Here is a 16,054-nt window from a genome sequence, read left to right as displayed (position 1 = left end):
AAGACGATGCTTTCTCTCTCCATTCCCACATGGTAGAAGAGGCCTGGGAAGCTCCCTCAAGCCTCTTTTATAAGGGCACTAATTCCATTCATGAGGGTGGAGCCCTCATGATTTAATCACTCCCTCAAACCCCACATCTGAATACTATCACATTGGGTATCAGATTCCACACTGGGTATGGATTTTGGGGTGATACCAACATTCAGATAGCAGTTGCTAACGGGGTCTCAGCACTCCCTGACGTTGTGTGCATACCACATGCGTTACTATTCAGTATTATTTTATGAAAGTCGCCAGAATCAAAATGGAGTCACGTGACCCAGAGCAGTGGGTCACACCTGTAATCCCAGCACTTTGGGAGGCTGAGGTGGGCAGATCACTTGAGCCCAGGAGGAGGTTGAGGCTGCAGTGAGCCCTGATCACGCCACTGGACTCCAGCCTGGGCAACAGAGGGAAACCCTGTCTCGAAAAAAAAAACAAAAAACAACGCCGGGCGCGGTGGTTCACGCCTGTAATCCCAGCACTTTGGGAAGCTGAGGCGGGCGAATCACAAGGTCAGGAGATCTAGACTATCCTGGCTAACACGGTGAAACCCCTTCTCTACTAAAAATACAAAAAAAAAAAAAAAAAAAAAAAAATTAGTGGGGCATGGTGGCAGGCGCCTGTAGTCCCAGTTACTCAGGAGGCTGAGGCAGGAGAATAGCGTGAACCCGGGAGGCAGAGCTTGCAGTGAGCGGAGATCGCACCACGGCACTCCAACCTGGGCGACAGAGCAAGACTCTGTCTCAAAAAAAAAAAAAACAAAACAGCAACAACAACAACACAACAACAACAAAACGAGTCACTAGTATTTAAAAAAAAAAAAACAACAAGGCTGGGTGTGGTGGCTCACACTTGCAGTCCCAGCAGTTTAGGAGGCCGAGGTGGGAGGATTACTTGAGCCCAGGAGTTCAAGACAAGCCTGGGCAATATGGCAAGACCCTGTCTCTACAAAAAATTGTAAAATTAGCCAGGCATGGTGGCGCACACCTGTAGTCCCAGCTGCTCAGGAGGCTAAGGAGGAGGATCACTTGAGCCCAGGCAGTAGAGGTTGCAGTGAGCCAAGATTGTGCCACTGCACTCCAGCCTGGGCGACAGAGTGAGACCCTATCTCCAAAAAAATAATTAATCAATTAATTTTAATAATTTATTTTAACACAAATTACCTGGAACTTAGCAGCTTAATTAATTAATTAACTTTAAAAAATCCCTGACAACTACAGTCAGGGAAGGATATGAAGAGAGAATTGTCATGCTTGTATGCCTCCTAAGAAAAGCAATCACGGCCGGGCGCGGTGGCTCAAGCCTGTAATCCCAGCACTTTGGGAGGCCGAGACGGGCGGATCACGAGGTCAGGAGATCGAGACCATCCCGGCTAACACGGTGAAACCCCATCTCTACTAAAAAATACAAAAAACTAGCCGGGCGAGGTGGCGGGCGCCTGTAGTCCCAGCTACTCGGGAGACTGAGGCAGGAGAATGGCGTGAACCCGGGAGGCGGAGCTTGCAGTGAGCTGAGATCCGGCCACTGCACTCCAGCCTGGGCGACAGAGCGAGACTCCGTCTCAAAAAAAAAAAAAAAAAAAGAAAAGCAATCACAGGCCAGGCGCGGTGGCTCACGCCTGTAATCCCAGCACTTTGGGAGGCTGAGGCAGGTGGACCACTTGAGGTCAGGAGTTCGAGATTAGCCTGGCCAAAATGGTGAAACCCTGTATCTACTAAAAATACAAAAAAATTAGCCAGGTGTAGTGCCACACACCTGTAGTCCCAGCTACTTGGGAGGCTGAGGCAGGAGAATCACTTGAACCCAAGTGAGCCGATCGTGCCATTATACTCCCGCCTGGGCAACAAGAGCAAAACTCCATCTCAAAAAAAAAGAGAAAAAGAAAAATAATCACAGGTCGGGCACAGTGGCTCACACCTGTTATCCCAGCACTTTGGGAGGCCAAGACAGGAGGATCATTTGAGGTCAGGAGTTCAAAACCAGCCTGGCCAATATGGTGAAACCCTGTCTCCACTAAAAATACAAAAATTAGCCAGGCGTGGTCACACACGCCTGTAATACCAGTTACTCAGGAGGCTGATGCAGGACAATCGCTTGAACCCTGGAGGTGGAGGTTGCAGTGAACTGAGATCGCACCACTGTACTCTAGCCTGGGTGACAGAGCCAGCCTCTGTCTCAAAAAAAAAAAAAAAGAAAAGAAAAGAAAAACAATCACAAACGACTATAAAAACCACAACCTGGTACAAAAGCCACTGCAACCTTCCACCAAAAAAAAAAAAACTTCTGTGAGGAAATCTGCCCAGCAACTGCCTGGCCAACCCCAGACTGGTGTTACTTGATCTCAGTAGCCAAGCATAATTATTTCAAAACAATTATATAGTCTTCCTCATTTTTTCCCTTTGAAAACATTTGTCTTCCTTTACCTCCCTGAATACGCACTGGTTTCTATGGCATGTGTATTCCCATTGTGATGTTCTATTCCCAAATAAACGTCATTTTCTTTTAAAGAGCCTCTCTATTATTTAGGTTGACACCTTAAAGGGAAAACAGTGTTTGGGATGGAGTGAACTGAAATTATACCTTTCCTCCCTCCAAGAGAAGAATCAAGCATCATTCAATATTGGCTAATGTGGAAAATGCTTTGAAATGGGCAAGAGAGGCCAGGCGCAATGGTTCATGCCCGTAATCCCAGTACTTTGGGAGGCCAAGGCAGGTGGATCATTTGAGGTCAGGAGTTCAAGACCAGCTGGGTCAACATGGTGAAACCCCGTCTCTACTAAAAATACAAAAAATTAGCCAGGCATGGCGGTGCATGCCTGTAATCCCAGCTACTCGTGAGGCTGAGGCAGGAGAATCACTTGTACCTGGGAGGCTGGGGTTACAATGAGCCCAGATCGTGCCACTGCATCTGCATGGGTGACAGAGCAAAACTCCATTTCAAAATTAAAAAAGGGCAAGAGAGAGGAGGATGATCCCATAATATTTTAAAAGAAACCGGGTCAAAGTTATGTGAATAAAAGGAATACAAATTTCTTTGGTATGAGACGTGACAGAGGTAGATTGGGATGAAGTGGCAAGAGGATCACCTCACAAAGAAGTTAGGCCCTTTATTGAAATGTGTTTGGTTTCAAAAGTGTTAGAAGGAAAACCAGGCACAGCCACAGGGAAGCTTCCTGTCACAGTACTCCCCCTCCCAGCACAGACAGGCCACAGCCTGCCCCTCTTCAGAGATCTCAGCTGACCCCAGGAGAAAACCACCAGGATCTGGGAAGAGAGGTGGCTGTGAAATTCCCAAGACACAAGAAGGGATTGAGACTGGAGGGGGTGGGGAAACTGACTAGAAGGTCTTCAAGGTAGGAGACCATGAGAGCTCAGCTCAGGAGAAGGGGTAGAAAGGCGGGACCTCCTCTGCAGCCTCCACCTTGAGGCCCAACCCCTTGTCAAGAGACAGGGATTAGGGGCGGAGCAAATCAGGCCCAGTTTCTACCTTACCCCACCCTAAAATCCTCCCAGCTTTCTAAGGTTTTAGGATATTGATCTATGTGAAAAACAGTCGATTCAATGTGACACAGTTTGTGGGCAGTGGGTGAAGAGGAACCTGGTCCAGTGAGGAGTAGCTGCCCTCCAACCAAAGAGTCAGTAAAAAAAAAAAAAAAAGTCAGTTTTGAACACACCAAGTTTAAGGAACTTGTGAGTCGACCAGAGGGAGATGTCCTAGAGGCAGGAGGAAGGCCTGAGCTGGAGGTTTGGGGGCTATAAGCATATGGTTGGAAGTGAATGAGGTCATCCCAAAAAAGAGTGCAGAGTGAAGAGAGGGCCTGTCGCAGACCTGGAGGACACCAGTATTTCAGGCTGTCCTAGCCCGATCAGCCAAGACCACTAAGGGACAAACCCATGGTATGATGAAGTCAGGTTTCTTGTCCCCTTGTAATAAGACAGCACACTGGAGAAACCGAGGAGTGTCCCACTAAGCACAAAGGAAGACAGTTTTACAGGGCTTGGGAGCGGGTAAAGATGAGGTGAAATTTAAATGAAGCAATATTTTAATAGGCTCAAAGCAAAGCAGAGCTGTGTATAAAGGGACTGGCATCAGTTCTGGACTGCCACAGGACCTACAGTCCTGTTTCTTTGGAAAAAATAAGACAGATGTGGAATACTGTGTTCAAAACTTCCTTACCTGGATCTCTGTACCTGCATTATAAACCCTGTCCGCTTAGTGACTTAGATCTTTCAGGCCAGAGTTTCTTTTTCTTTCTTTCTTTTTTTTTTTTTTTTTTTTTTTTTGAGATGGAGTTTCGCTCTGTCACCATCTATACAGTGTACTTCACTCTGTACAATGGCACAATCTCAGCTACTGCAACCTCTGCCTCCCGGGTTCAAGTGATTCTCCTGCCTCGGCCTTGAGTAGCTGGGACTACAGGCATAAGCCACCACGCCCAGCTAATTTTTGTATTTTTAGTAGAGACAGGGTTTCGCTATGTTGGCCAGGCTGGTCTCGAACTCCTGACCTCAAGTGACCTGCCCATCTCAGCCTCCCAAAGCGCTGGGATTACAGGCGTGAGCCACAGCACCCGGCCTCATTCTTATTCATATATATATTTTTTTCTTTTTTTCTTTTTTTTTTTTTTGACGGAATCTTGCTCTGTTGCCCAGGCCAGAGGGCAGTGGCACAATCTCGACACACTGCAACCTCCACCTCCCAGGCTCGAGCGATTCTCCTGCCTCAGCCTCCCAAGTAGCTGGGATTACAGGCGCACACCACCACGCCTGACTAATTTTTGTATTTTGGGTAGAGACAGGTTTTCGCAATGTTGGCCAGGCTGGTCTCAAACTCTTGGCCTCAAGAGATCCCCATGCCTTGGCCTCTGAAAGTGTTGGGATTACAAGCGTGAGCCACTGCACCCGGCTTATTAATACAATTTTGTAAACCAAAAAGTACCCAAGGCAGGTCCCTATCAGTTTAGAGGTTAATTTTGCCAGGTTTGAGGACGAACCTGGGAAAGAGACAACAGCCATGGTAGAATCTGTGGCCCATACTTTTTTTCCAAAGAGGAGTTTGAGGCCAGGTGGGGTGGCTCACGCCTGTAATCCCAGCACTTTGGGAGCCAAGGCAGGAGGATCCCTTGAACTCAAGAGTTTGAGACCAGCCTGGGCAACATGGCATAACCCTGTCTCTACAAAAATTACAAAAAATTAGGCTGGGCATGGTGGCTCACACCTGTAATCCCAGCACTTTGGGAGGCCAAGGCAGGTGGATCACCTGAGGTCAGGAGTTTGAGACCAGCCTGGCCACCATGGTGAAACCCCATCTCTACTAAAAATACAAAAATTAGGCCAGGCATGGTGGCTCACACCTGTAATCCCAGCACTTGGGGAGGCCGAGGTGGGTGGATCATGAGGTCAGGAGTTCGAGACCAGCCTGACCAACAGCATGAAACCCCAGCTCTAAAAAAGTACAAAAAAAAAAAAGCTGGGCGTGGTGGCGAGTGCCTGTAATTCCAGCTACTCAGGAAGCTGAGGTGGGAGAATCTCTTGAACCCGGGAGGCAGAGGTTGCAGTGAGCTGAGATCACGACACTGCACTCAGCCTGAGCAACAGAGCAAGACTCCCTCTCAAAAAAAAAAAAAAAAAAAGTAGCTGGGCGTGGTGGTGTGCACCTGTAATCTCAACTACTTGGGAGGCTGAAGTAGAAGAATCGCTTGAACCCAGGAGGCAGAGGTTGCAGTGAGCCAAGATCGTGCCACTGCACTCCAGCCAGGGTGACAGAATGAGACTCCATCTAAAAAAACAAACAAACAAAAAAAGGCAAAACATTATTAAAGTTAGAATTTAAAAAAAAAATGAGCCAGGTGTAGTGGTGTGTGCCTATAATCACAGCTACTCAGGAGGTTGAGGTGGGAGAATAGATTGAGCCCAGGAGGTCCAGGCTGCAGGGAACAATGGTCTTGCCTCCAGCCTGGGTGACAGAACGAGACCCTGTCTCAAAAAAACAAAAACAAATGAACAGCCCCTGCCCTCTCCCAAAAAAAGACAAACAGTATCTCACACACAGGTGACCCCTGTGAATACAGTCTCTGAGGAGTGATGGAAGAGGAAGCCCTGTGAGAGGTGCAGACTGCTGCCCTCTAGAACACCAGGATGCCTAAACAGTAGAAGGCAGTTTCATTAGCGACATCAGTTTGCAAACTGAGAAGAGACACTTTCCTGCATGTACCAAAGGTGCTCTCTCTTCGTATAGGGAAAGGGCAGGCTGGTTTTTATGACTCATAGGGTCTGTATTTCACAATAATCATACATATTCAGCAGGTTTGGGGGGAAAGCTATACATATTTATGAGGGGATATGAGTGCATGAGCAGTGGGTAAACACATGTAACATACATTCCATGTTCACTTTGTGATGGGGTTTTTGCGTGAAAATTAGGTGGAATTTGGTTCTTTGCATCAAAAGGTGAACTATAGGACACAAACACAGTTTGCGTGCAGTCTCTGTGAGCTTGCTGAAACTGGCTTGAGGTCTGCAGTTGCTTATCAGGAAAGAATGTTTGTAAGATCTGTCCTTTGTCGATCAGCGTTGTAGTGGTTTGAGTTGTAAATCCCAGTAAAAAAAAAGAGTCCGACAATTTGCCTGATAGCTCCTATTGCTAGGGGTTTAGTAAGAGTGTGGTTTTTCTGGTAGCAGTAGAAATTTTTTTTTTTTTTTTTTTTTTTTTTTGAGGCGGAGTCTTCACTCTGTCGCCCAGGCTGGAGTGCAGTGGCACCATCTCGGCTCACTGCAAGCTCCGCCTCCCGGGTTCGCGCCATTCTCCTGCCTCAGCCTCCCGAGTAGCTGGGACTACAGGCGCCCGCCACCGCGCCCGGCTAATTTTTTTTTTTTTTTTTGTATTTTAGTAGAGACGGGGTTTCACCGTGTTAGCCAGGATGGTCTCGATCTCCTGACCTCGTGATCCGCCCATCTCGGCCTCCCAAAGTGCAGAGATTACAGGCGTGAGCCACCGCGCCCGGCCGCAGTAGAAATTTAAGAAGTTGCCATGCCATCTGAGCCCTGAGGTAGGCAACGTTTGTTTCCTTAACCTTAACCTTAAGGTCCATCGGAGTTGATAAAAGGGCATCCGGCCAGACCTGATGGCTCATGCCTGTAATCCCAGCACTTCGGGAGGGTGAGGCGGGAGGCCAGCAGTTCTGGAGCCACTGTACTCCAGCCTGAGAGACAGAGAGAGACATTGTCTCAAAAAATAAATAAATAAGATAAAGGGGCATTTGTCTTGATCGCTCAGATCACACAACTAATAAGTAGTATTCTTTCTAAAAGCCACAACAATGCTATTCCGCTCTTATAAGAGCTACTGTGTAACTCCTGCCCAACTCAAACCCACAGGCCCAGGCTCAGAACACTTGGCTCCGTTGCTTAACTGTTTCCTTGCCAGCGCGAACCCCCAAACTCCATCTCCCAACATGCCGCGGGCCCCCTTTCTGTCAGCCTGACTCTTGAACTCCTGAGAAATGTAGTTTTTCCAGCAGCCCAGCCCCATGAACTACAGTTCCCATGTGGCAATGCGCGTGCCATTCCGGTGGAATTCACCGCGGTCTCCAGTTTGCTGTGATGGATGCCAGAACCTGCACCTGGGGCTTGGTGACGCGGTAACTGAGATGCTGGAGTCCCCGGTGAGAAGGACGATGCCGAGCGTCCGTATTTTCTCCTGCCTGTCCTCAGACCGCCGCCGCTGTTGGGCTGTGGAGACGTCTCAACCAAAGTGGAGCCGACAGAGGCCCCGGGAGCCGTGGTGACAGCGGCGACAACCACTAGGGGGCGCGAGGCAAAGGTTCCCCTAGTCCGCCCCTAGTCCGGGACCTCTAGGCGGTCCCGGGCGAGAGGCGCACGCGCAAACGCGGGGCTTCGCAGCGTCTGTAAACACCAAAGAGCGCCTGCGCAAGCCGAGAGTCTCGGGATCGACACGTGGGGGCGCCTTAGTGAAGATAACCGTAATAAATAGTAACCTAACGGTCCAGTCGTCGTTCTGTGGCCCTTTCTTTTATGATTCACAAGGAATGATCCTCTTCATCGTCTCTCCTAATTCAGTCCTCACAACAGCCCTTTTACAAATGGGACAACAGGTTAGAGGAAGTCAGGCAGAGTCCCAGCATCATAGAGGGTAAAGGGCCAGGGAAGGATCAGGATTCAAGGACTGCACCCAGGCTCTGCTTCCAGCTTGCTGTGTGACTGGGTAATTTTGTTCCCTTAGGGACCTGAGCTTTCTCATTTGTAAATGGGAACAGGCTGTTGGGAGGATCAAATGAGATCCAGGGGTGAAAACAGCTTAGTTACTTTCGGGAATTTACCCACGCTGTATATAAAGGCAAAATATTATTATAGTCAGGTGATTGTAGATTGAGGAACCCATTTCCTCATTCTGCAGATTGCAAACCTGAGGGCCCCAAGAGGTACAGGGGCTTGCCCCAGGTCTCGGCAGGCTGTGAGCAAGAGCTAAAGCCTAATCCTCCTGCCCTTGGGCCTGGAGCCCTTCCTTGTACCCCAGGGGTCAGTGTCTTTGTTGGATACAGGCTTAGATTGACTGACTGTACCCTGAGAACCTAGGGGAGTCCCTGTTCCCAATTCTTCTTCTACCCCCACCTTGGCCTGATGGAGGAAGACCCTGCTGTGTCGAGATGACCACAAGAGGCAGGAAGCTGAGGAGGATCTGGAAAATTCTGGAGGAAGAGGAGAGTGTTGCTGCAGCTGTACAGACCCTGCTTCTCAGGACAGTAGCCCAGGTAAGGGAAAGAGCCCAGGCGTGACAGATGAGGGGGCAGCACTAAGGGGGCAGACTCTGAATGGATAGGAGTGGGAAGGCAGTGGACTCTGTTTCTGAGCTTAGGAGGAATCGGGTACTCAGGTGACTCCATCTGGGGGCATTGGAGCTGGAGGTGATACCTGGGCTGGCCTGGGTGATGAGAAAGGGAAGTGATGCACATTGAGCTGAGGCGGTAGTAGCCACTCCCCAGCCAGGTGAAGCGAGGTGGCACCTAGGCACACGGTGGCACCTGCAGGATCATGCAGCTACCCCCAGGGAAGGGGACTTTTCTGTGTCCCTTGGAGAGGTGGAGCTGGACAGTATGCAGCTGATTCTCTCTAGATTGCTCTTAGAGGTTTTGGGGTTAGGTTGGGGGAAGGGCTGGGAGACTCTGAGGTCTTGTTACAGATTGGGACTCCCCAGGCAAGTCATGAAAGGCAGGTATTTGTAGAAATATAAATCCAAGATCCTTCAAGATATCCCATGTAGGCCAGGCACGGTGGCTCACGCCTGTAATCTCAGCACTTTGGGAGGCTGATGCGGGCGGATGACCTGAGGTTGGGAGTTCGAGATCAGCCTGACCAACATGGAGAAACCCCGTCTCTACTAAAAATACAAAAAAAATAAAAATAAAAATAAAAATAAAAATTAGCGTGGTGGCGGGCGCCTGTAGTCCCAGCTACTCAGGAGGCTGAGGCAGGAGAATGGCGTGAACCTGGGAGGCGGAGCTTGCAGTGAGCCGAGATCATGCCACTGCACTCCAGCCTGGGTGGCAGAGGGAGATTCTGTCTCAAAAAAAAAAAAAAAAATGAGCCAGGCGTGGTGGCGCATACCTATAGTCCTAACTACTTGGGAGGCCGAGGCAGAAGAATCGCTTGAACCCGGGAGGCAGAGGTTGTCGTAATCCCAGATAGTTCCATTGCACTCCAGCCTGGGCAACAAGAGCAAAACTCTGTCTCAAAACAAAACAAAACAAAACAAAAACAAAAACAAAAAGATATCCAAGATAATTTGATGGAATTATCTGGAGGTGGATCTTGGATTCACCTCCAAGCATTTCATTATTTGGGCCTTCACTTATCATTTCTGTTTTTCAGCCCGAGAAACTGAGGCTGAAAAGGAAAAGGACTCTTTTGTGTTTTGTTTTGTTTTGTTGTGTTGTTGTTGTTGTTTTTGAGACGGAGTTTCGCTCTTGTTGCCCAGGCTGGAGTGCAAGGGTGCGATCTTGGCTCACTGCAACCTCCGCCTCCTGGGTTCGAGCAATTCTCCTGCCTCAGCCTGCTGAGTAGCTGGGATTACAGGTGCCCGCCACCACGCCTGGCTCATTTTTTGTATTTTTAGTAGGGACACAGTTTCACCATGTTGACCAGGCTGGTCTCAAACTCCTGACCTCAGGTGATCTGTTCGTGGCTTTCCAGAGTGCTGCGATTACAGGCATGAGCCACCACACCCCGCCAGAAAAGGACTCTCTTAAGGACACACAAGGAGTTGGGGTAGAACTGGACTAGGACAGGGATCTTTCCATCACATGGCAGTAGTCAAACATCTTCATCAAACATTTATTTTAGTGTCTAATGTATGCTCCGAGAAGGACTAACTTGGGGTAGCAAATAGAAGCCAGGATTGTCCTCAGACCTGGCTTTTAACCAGCCCTCCCAGTGACTTAAGACTATGATCCGGGGTGAGTCCCTGTCCCACTCTGAGCCTCAAATTGTCTGTAAAGTGGGGATGCTAAGCCTTGGGACTGTCTCAAGGTTTACCTATAAATTAAATGAGTTAAGACCTGTTAAGTGCATAGACCAGCACCAGGCCCATGGTAAGCATTCAGTAACTGTTAGCCACTGTTGTTACTTGTGAACACAAGTTGAGGCAGGCCACAGATGGGGTTCTCCTAGAGTCATGCAGGGGCAGAGAAGCAGCAGCCCCAGGTCTGACCATCTCCAGATACCTCCACACCCTGCCCTGGGTGCCTGCATTTCTGGAAGTCAAGGCGGGGATCCCAACTCCTCCTCCAGTTCTGGGAACCTGGCAGGGGAGAAACGTCTCGAGCGTTTACACCTGCACATGCACATGATTCTCTTCCCCACAACCTGAGGCCAAGAGTGAATTTGGTTTTTACTCAAAGCTACACATTACAGCTCTGGAGAGTCAGACCAGAATAAGACCCTGGGCTCTTTCTGGCCTCTTCAAGGTGTGGGGTTGTGCATGAGCTTCCTGCTTGCACGGCAGAAGTCCATGAACGCTAACAGCAGGTTCTTGGTCCTGCTTTCCCCTCATGGAGCAGGAGCTGGGGGAAGAGGGGCGCCTGGTGGGAGACAGGGCCTGACGTCAGATACCACCCCCCAGCCCACCTTGTTAGTAGTTGGAGGCCTGGCCCTGTGCTCACCTCAGCTCTGTTTCAAGTCTCCCTAATGGAAGTCTGGTTCAAACTCCTTATTTATAGAGGAGGAAAGAGAAGCCCAGAGAGGCCAAGAACTCACCGAGAGCCCCACAGTGAGGTAAGCGTGAGTCTGGTCCAGAACTCAAGCCTCCTGATTTCAGGTGAGGGCTCTGCCACAGCCATGCTGGAGGGGGCAGGGCTTGATTCCTCTCCTCCCCCGACTACCCTCATAGTCATGCTTGGAGCCAGCCCCCAGTGTGGCCACCTGGGTGGGCTGTGATTTGCAGGGAGGGTTGGGAAGATGGAGAGGTAAGGGAAGGAGAGTACAGGGCCTGGTTGGGAGAAGCCCAGGGCTGGCCTGGAGCCAGTGGGTCTGGGAGCTCTCCTTGGTGTGTGTGTGGCTGCTGCAGGATTGTGGGGCCTTCATCAGTCTGAGGCAGCAGAGGATGCAGATCCCGTGGGAGCACATTCCCGGAGGAGGGGAGCAAAGCAGGCTCAGGAGTGAGTCACGGAGCCCAAGCCCTAAATTTAGAAGGTGCTGAAAGAGGCAGTCTTCCCCCGGGAAGCCTGTGGAGATACCTGCTGACCCAGGACACCAGGGACTCACAGCAGGAAGCAGTGGTTGGCAGGAGTCCCCGGACAGCAGTGCCCATGGAAGCTGAGCCTGCTGCAGGCCTGTTCCAGGAGTGGGTTTGGAACCCAGGGTGAACCTTGACCCAGGGCAGAGCCTTCAGCACCATTCTCAGACAGAGCCCCTAGAGAATTCTGCCCACACTAGTCCTCATGCGGTCCTGGGAGCCAGCTCCTGGAACGTGGAGGGCCATGCTGCCCTCTGGCTAGATATGGCCAGACCCCCTGTGCCTCGCTGCTGTCCCAGCATGCAGCTGTCAGATATTGAGGAGGGGCTGTGTGGGTGCAAGGAGCAAATGCCATTGACACCAGGCCTTTTGCAGCTCTGCTTGGATTGAGGGTTAGGGAGGGGGACAAGATGTCATTTCAGCTACCTCTCTTCCCTCTCAACCCTCCAGGCTCTAGGTTAACCCCACTCAGGAAAAAGAAATCATTGCCTCCAGATTGAGGAACAAAGATGTAGGACAGAGGCCAGGCCTCGGAGACAGATGCCAGACCTGGGGGAAGGAAGCTCAGGAACTGAGAACTGATGGCAGCTGTGGCATTTATTGAGCACTCACTGTGTGCCAGACACTGTGCTAAGCATTCCACAGGATTTACTCACTTCATCCTCATTGTCATGACAGAAATTCTAGTAGTCCACCCAACTTAGATGGAACAACTGAGGCCAGACACAATGGCTCACACCTATAATCCCAGCAATTTGGGAGGCCAAGGCAGGAGGATTACTTGAGGCCAGAAGTTAGAGACCAGCCTGGGGAGACCCCATCTCTACAAAAAATTAAAAAGTTAGCTGGGTGTGGTGGTGCACACCTGTGGTCCCAGCTACTTAGGAGGTTGAGGAGAGAGGACCACTTGAGCCCCAGATTTCAAGGCTGCAATGTGCTATGATTGCACCACTGTACTCCAGCCTGGGCAACGGAGCAAGATCCTATCTTTAAAAAAAAAAAAAAAAAAAAAAGGGCCAGGAGCAGGGGCTCACGCCTGTAATCCCAGTACTTTAGGAGGCTGAGGCAGGAAGATCACGAGGTCAAGAGTTCAAGACCAGCCTGGCCAACATAGTGAAACCCCATCTCTACTAAAAATACAAAAATTAGCCAGGCGTGGTGGTACGTGCCTGTAGTCCCAGCTACTTGGGAGGCTGAGGCAGGAGAATCATTTGAACCTGGGAGGTGGCAGTGAGCCGAGATCACGCCACTGCACTCTAGCCTGGGCAACAAAGTGAGATGCCATCCAAAAAAAAAAAAAAAGCTGAATTTTAGAGAAGGAACAAATATATTTTTACTATAAGTACATCCCAAATATTTGCTAAATCTGGTAATCTTACACCCAAGGCACTGCCTCACCCACATTGAGAAACCTTGAAGTGCCACACAGTCACACCCCAGCTCCTACACAGGCCTCAGTCACTCCTGCTCCTGGGGAATGTGCACACCAGCACCGAGGTCACAGAGGTCTGTAGGTTGTCACTCACACATGGCTCTGCACACCCTCTCTAGGGAGGGGCACTGGGCCACAGTAGGTGCCTTTCACACTTGGTCTCACCTTCACAACCCCTTCAGGCAGAAGGTCAGGCAGGGACTGTTAGCCCCATTGGACAGATGAGGAAAATAAGGCCCAGTGGGAGAAGAACTTACCCCAGATGTCCCAGCGTATGGCCCCTGGGTATGGAAGTTGGGCTATACCTGGGGCCATGCTATGTCCCTGGGTAGGTCCAGGCTCCCCAAGCAGGCCCACAGCACTCTGGCCACAAAGCCTCCCAGAGGAGCCCCTTCCCTCAGGAACAGTAACAGTCTAGGCTAGGTTTTGGGGCTGCCCCCGCCCCGCCAACCTCTCCTATCACCCAAAGGGTGACCCTGAGCCCTCCCCAGAAGCCCCACCAGTTCCAGGAGGTGGAAACTGTCCTGAGTCAGGACACTGAGGCCCCAACTTTGAGATAAAAAAGAAGAATAAACCAAAAGAAGGAAGTTGTGTGGGTTGCCAGAAAAGGAGCTGTGGTCCCAGGGCTGGAGTTCTTGCCCACCTTGGTGGAGGAAGGCCTAGACAACCTTATCCTTCCTGAAGACACAAGACACTGATGCCCCCACCCCTACCCAGCCTGAGCATAGAGCTGAAGGGAGGGCCTGGGGACAGGCAGATGGATCAGGCGCCTCTGACAGGAAACTCCAGGGCTTTTGGAAGGATGCATCGACCCCGAAATCGAACTGAGTTCCTACAGGTGGCAGTGCCCAATAGACATCAACAGTGGGAGGTCCCAGCAGGCAGAGCGGGGTGTGGCCATCTGTGCCTGGGAACCCTCCGGAAGGGGAATCCACCTGGTTCTGCTCCAGGCCCTGCCCACCTCAGACAAGCCTCTGGCCCTCTCTAGGCCTGTTCTCCAGTCAAGAGGCCTCCCCGCCTGCTGGGGACTCTGTCAACTATATGGTGATGGCGGGAGGGATGGCAGCTAGGGGGGAACCTGGGGGAGGCAGCAGCCCCTGCAAGGCCCAGAGGGCAGCTCCCAGGGTTCAGAGGTGCAGGGATCAGAGGATGGGGTGGGGAGAAGGATGGAAGAGGAAGCAGGACAGATGCCACAAAGTTCCCTGCTCGGTGGTCTTGTATAATGGCTTGGGCTAGGCAGCCAGGCCATCTGGGTTGAAACTGCTTACTTAGTGGTGTGTGGTCTAGAACAAGTTACTTAGCCTCTCTGTGTCTCAGCTGTCCCATTTCCTTTTTTTTTTTTTTTTTTTTTTTTTTTGACACAGGGTCTCACTCTGTCACCCAGGCTAGAGTGCAGTAGTACGATCATAGCTCGCTACAGCCTGGAACTCCTGGGCTCTAGTGATCCTCCCACCTCAGGCTCCTACTTAGTAGCTGGGACTACCAGCGTGTGCCACCATGCCCAGCTAAGTTTTACATTTTTTGTAGAGACAGCATCTCACTATGTTCCCCAGGCTGGTCTCGAACTACTGACCTCAAGCAGTCTTCCCACCTTAGCATCTCAAAGCACTGGAATTATAGGTGTGATTACAGGTGTGAGCCACTGCGCTCAGCTGTTGTCCTGTATTTTATTTGGCAACCCCACTTTGGTGCCGTGTGTGGCCTGGCATAACAAAGTGTGTGTAGCTGTGCAGGTCTGGCCCTGTGTAATAGCAAGGTGAAGTGTTTCTGTGTGGGACTGTGACAGGACATCAGGAGAACTGCAGGTGGGGGTGACCCTAACCTGCACTGACTTTGAGGCTGCGCACTACAGTGTGGCTCCCTGAGGCTCCAGCAGCTCCCTAAGGGCAGGTGTGAGCTGTTTGCTCAGTGAGGCCCAGCAAGGTGTGAGACCCACCCTGGGCAAACACTTAGATCCGGCTCCAGGTGGGACTGGGATGGAACACCTATTGCCACTGTGAAGGACACGTCCCTCTCAAGGCCAACCCAGCCCTAGGGGCCTCAGAGTTCTTGGTGCTGAACCTTTTTTTTTTTAACTGGAGATGATGCTGTGGCACCATCTCAGCTCACTGCAGCCTTGACCTTCCAGGCTCAAGCCATCCTCTTGATTTAGCCTTCTGAGTAGCTGGTACCTCAGGTGTGCACCACCACGCCCAGCTAATTTTTTAATTTTTAGTAGAGATGGGGTTTCACCATGTTGCCCAGTCAGGTCCTGAGCTCTTGGACTTGTGCAGTCTGCCTGCTTTGGCCTCCCTAAGTGCTGGGATTACAGGTGTGAGCCACCGCGTCCAGCCTGCTGCACCCTTCTGAGGGTCTCTGGAACCCCTCCTCCATGCCACTGCTTCCTGGTGACATCACACAGGTCACTGCCCAATCTTCTAGAACAGTGCCAGGACACTGCCTTGTTGCCCTGGACAACCTGGGAATTTGCTCCACCAAAACTGGCAGGCAGGGTTACCCCGAGGAGGGGGTGGGGGAGAAGAGGTAGGGGTGGGGCCCTATCATCTCCCAGAGGGGAGATCAAGGCAGCCATCACCTGTCTAACTAGATGGTGAGTAGGGGTGGGCATCCTGGAGCAAGGCTAGACTTTCAGGCCCCTCATTGTCCAGGACACTGGGCAGGTTGCGGGGCACCAAGGGAGGCTGACTCTTGAGGCTGAGAGAAGGCAGTGACTGTGTCAGGGTCACTGGCAGGCAAGTGGAAGGTGTGGTATGTAATAGGGGGTGGGAGGAGCAGGAGCCTCAGGTTAGGAGCTGAGAGACCTAGGTTTTCATTCCTGTTTTTTTTGAGAC

At 50.9% G+C, this 16,054-nt stretch overlaps 1 protein-coding gene and 1 long non-coding RNA gene across 3 annotated transcripts in view; one reads left to right on the top strand and one right to left on the bottom strand.

Moving 5' to 3' along the window:
• LOC126935316 (uncharacterized) overlaps window positions 1-16,054 on the bottom strand; it is a 342,634-nt gene that overhangs the window by 33,811 nt on the left and 292,769 nt on the right. The gene's annotated exons all lie outside the window — the stretch shown is intronic.
• The window catches only part of STARD10 (StAR related lipid transfer domain containing 10), a 40,769-nt gene continuing 32,121 nt past the window's right edge, over window positions 7,407-16,054 (top strand). The window contains exons 1-2 of one of the 2 annotated variants that reach the window (XM_050756262.1): window positions 7,407-8,156; window positions 8,693-8,813. In XM_050756262.1, coding sequence (XP_050612219.1) covers window positions 8,091-8,156; window positions 8,693-8,813 — 187 coding nt within the window. In that variant the 5' untranslated portion in view covers window positions 7,407-8,090. Of the gene's footprint in view, window positions 8,814-11,276; window positions 11,332-16,054 lie in introns of both variants that reach the window. The other variant, XM_050756264.1, reaches the window with a different exon arrangement.

This window comes from Macaca thibetana, chromosome 14 (assembly GCF_024542745.1).
Source record: "Macaca thibetana thibetana isolate TM-01 chromosome 14, ASM2454274v1, whole genome shotgun sequence".
Taxonomy (NCBI): domain Eukaryota; kingdom Metazoa; phylum Chordata; class Mammalia; order Primates; family Cercopithecidae; genus Macaca; species Macaca thibetana.
Note: the sequence above shows the minus strand (reverse complement) of the source record. Positions and strands in the feature narration are given on the sequence as shown.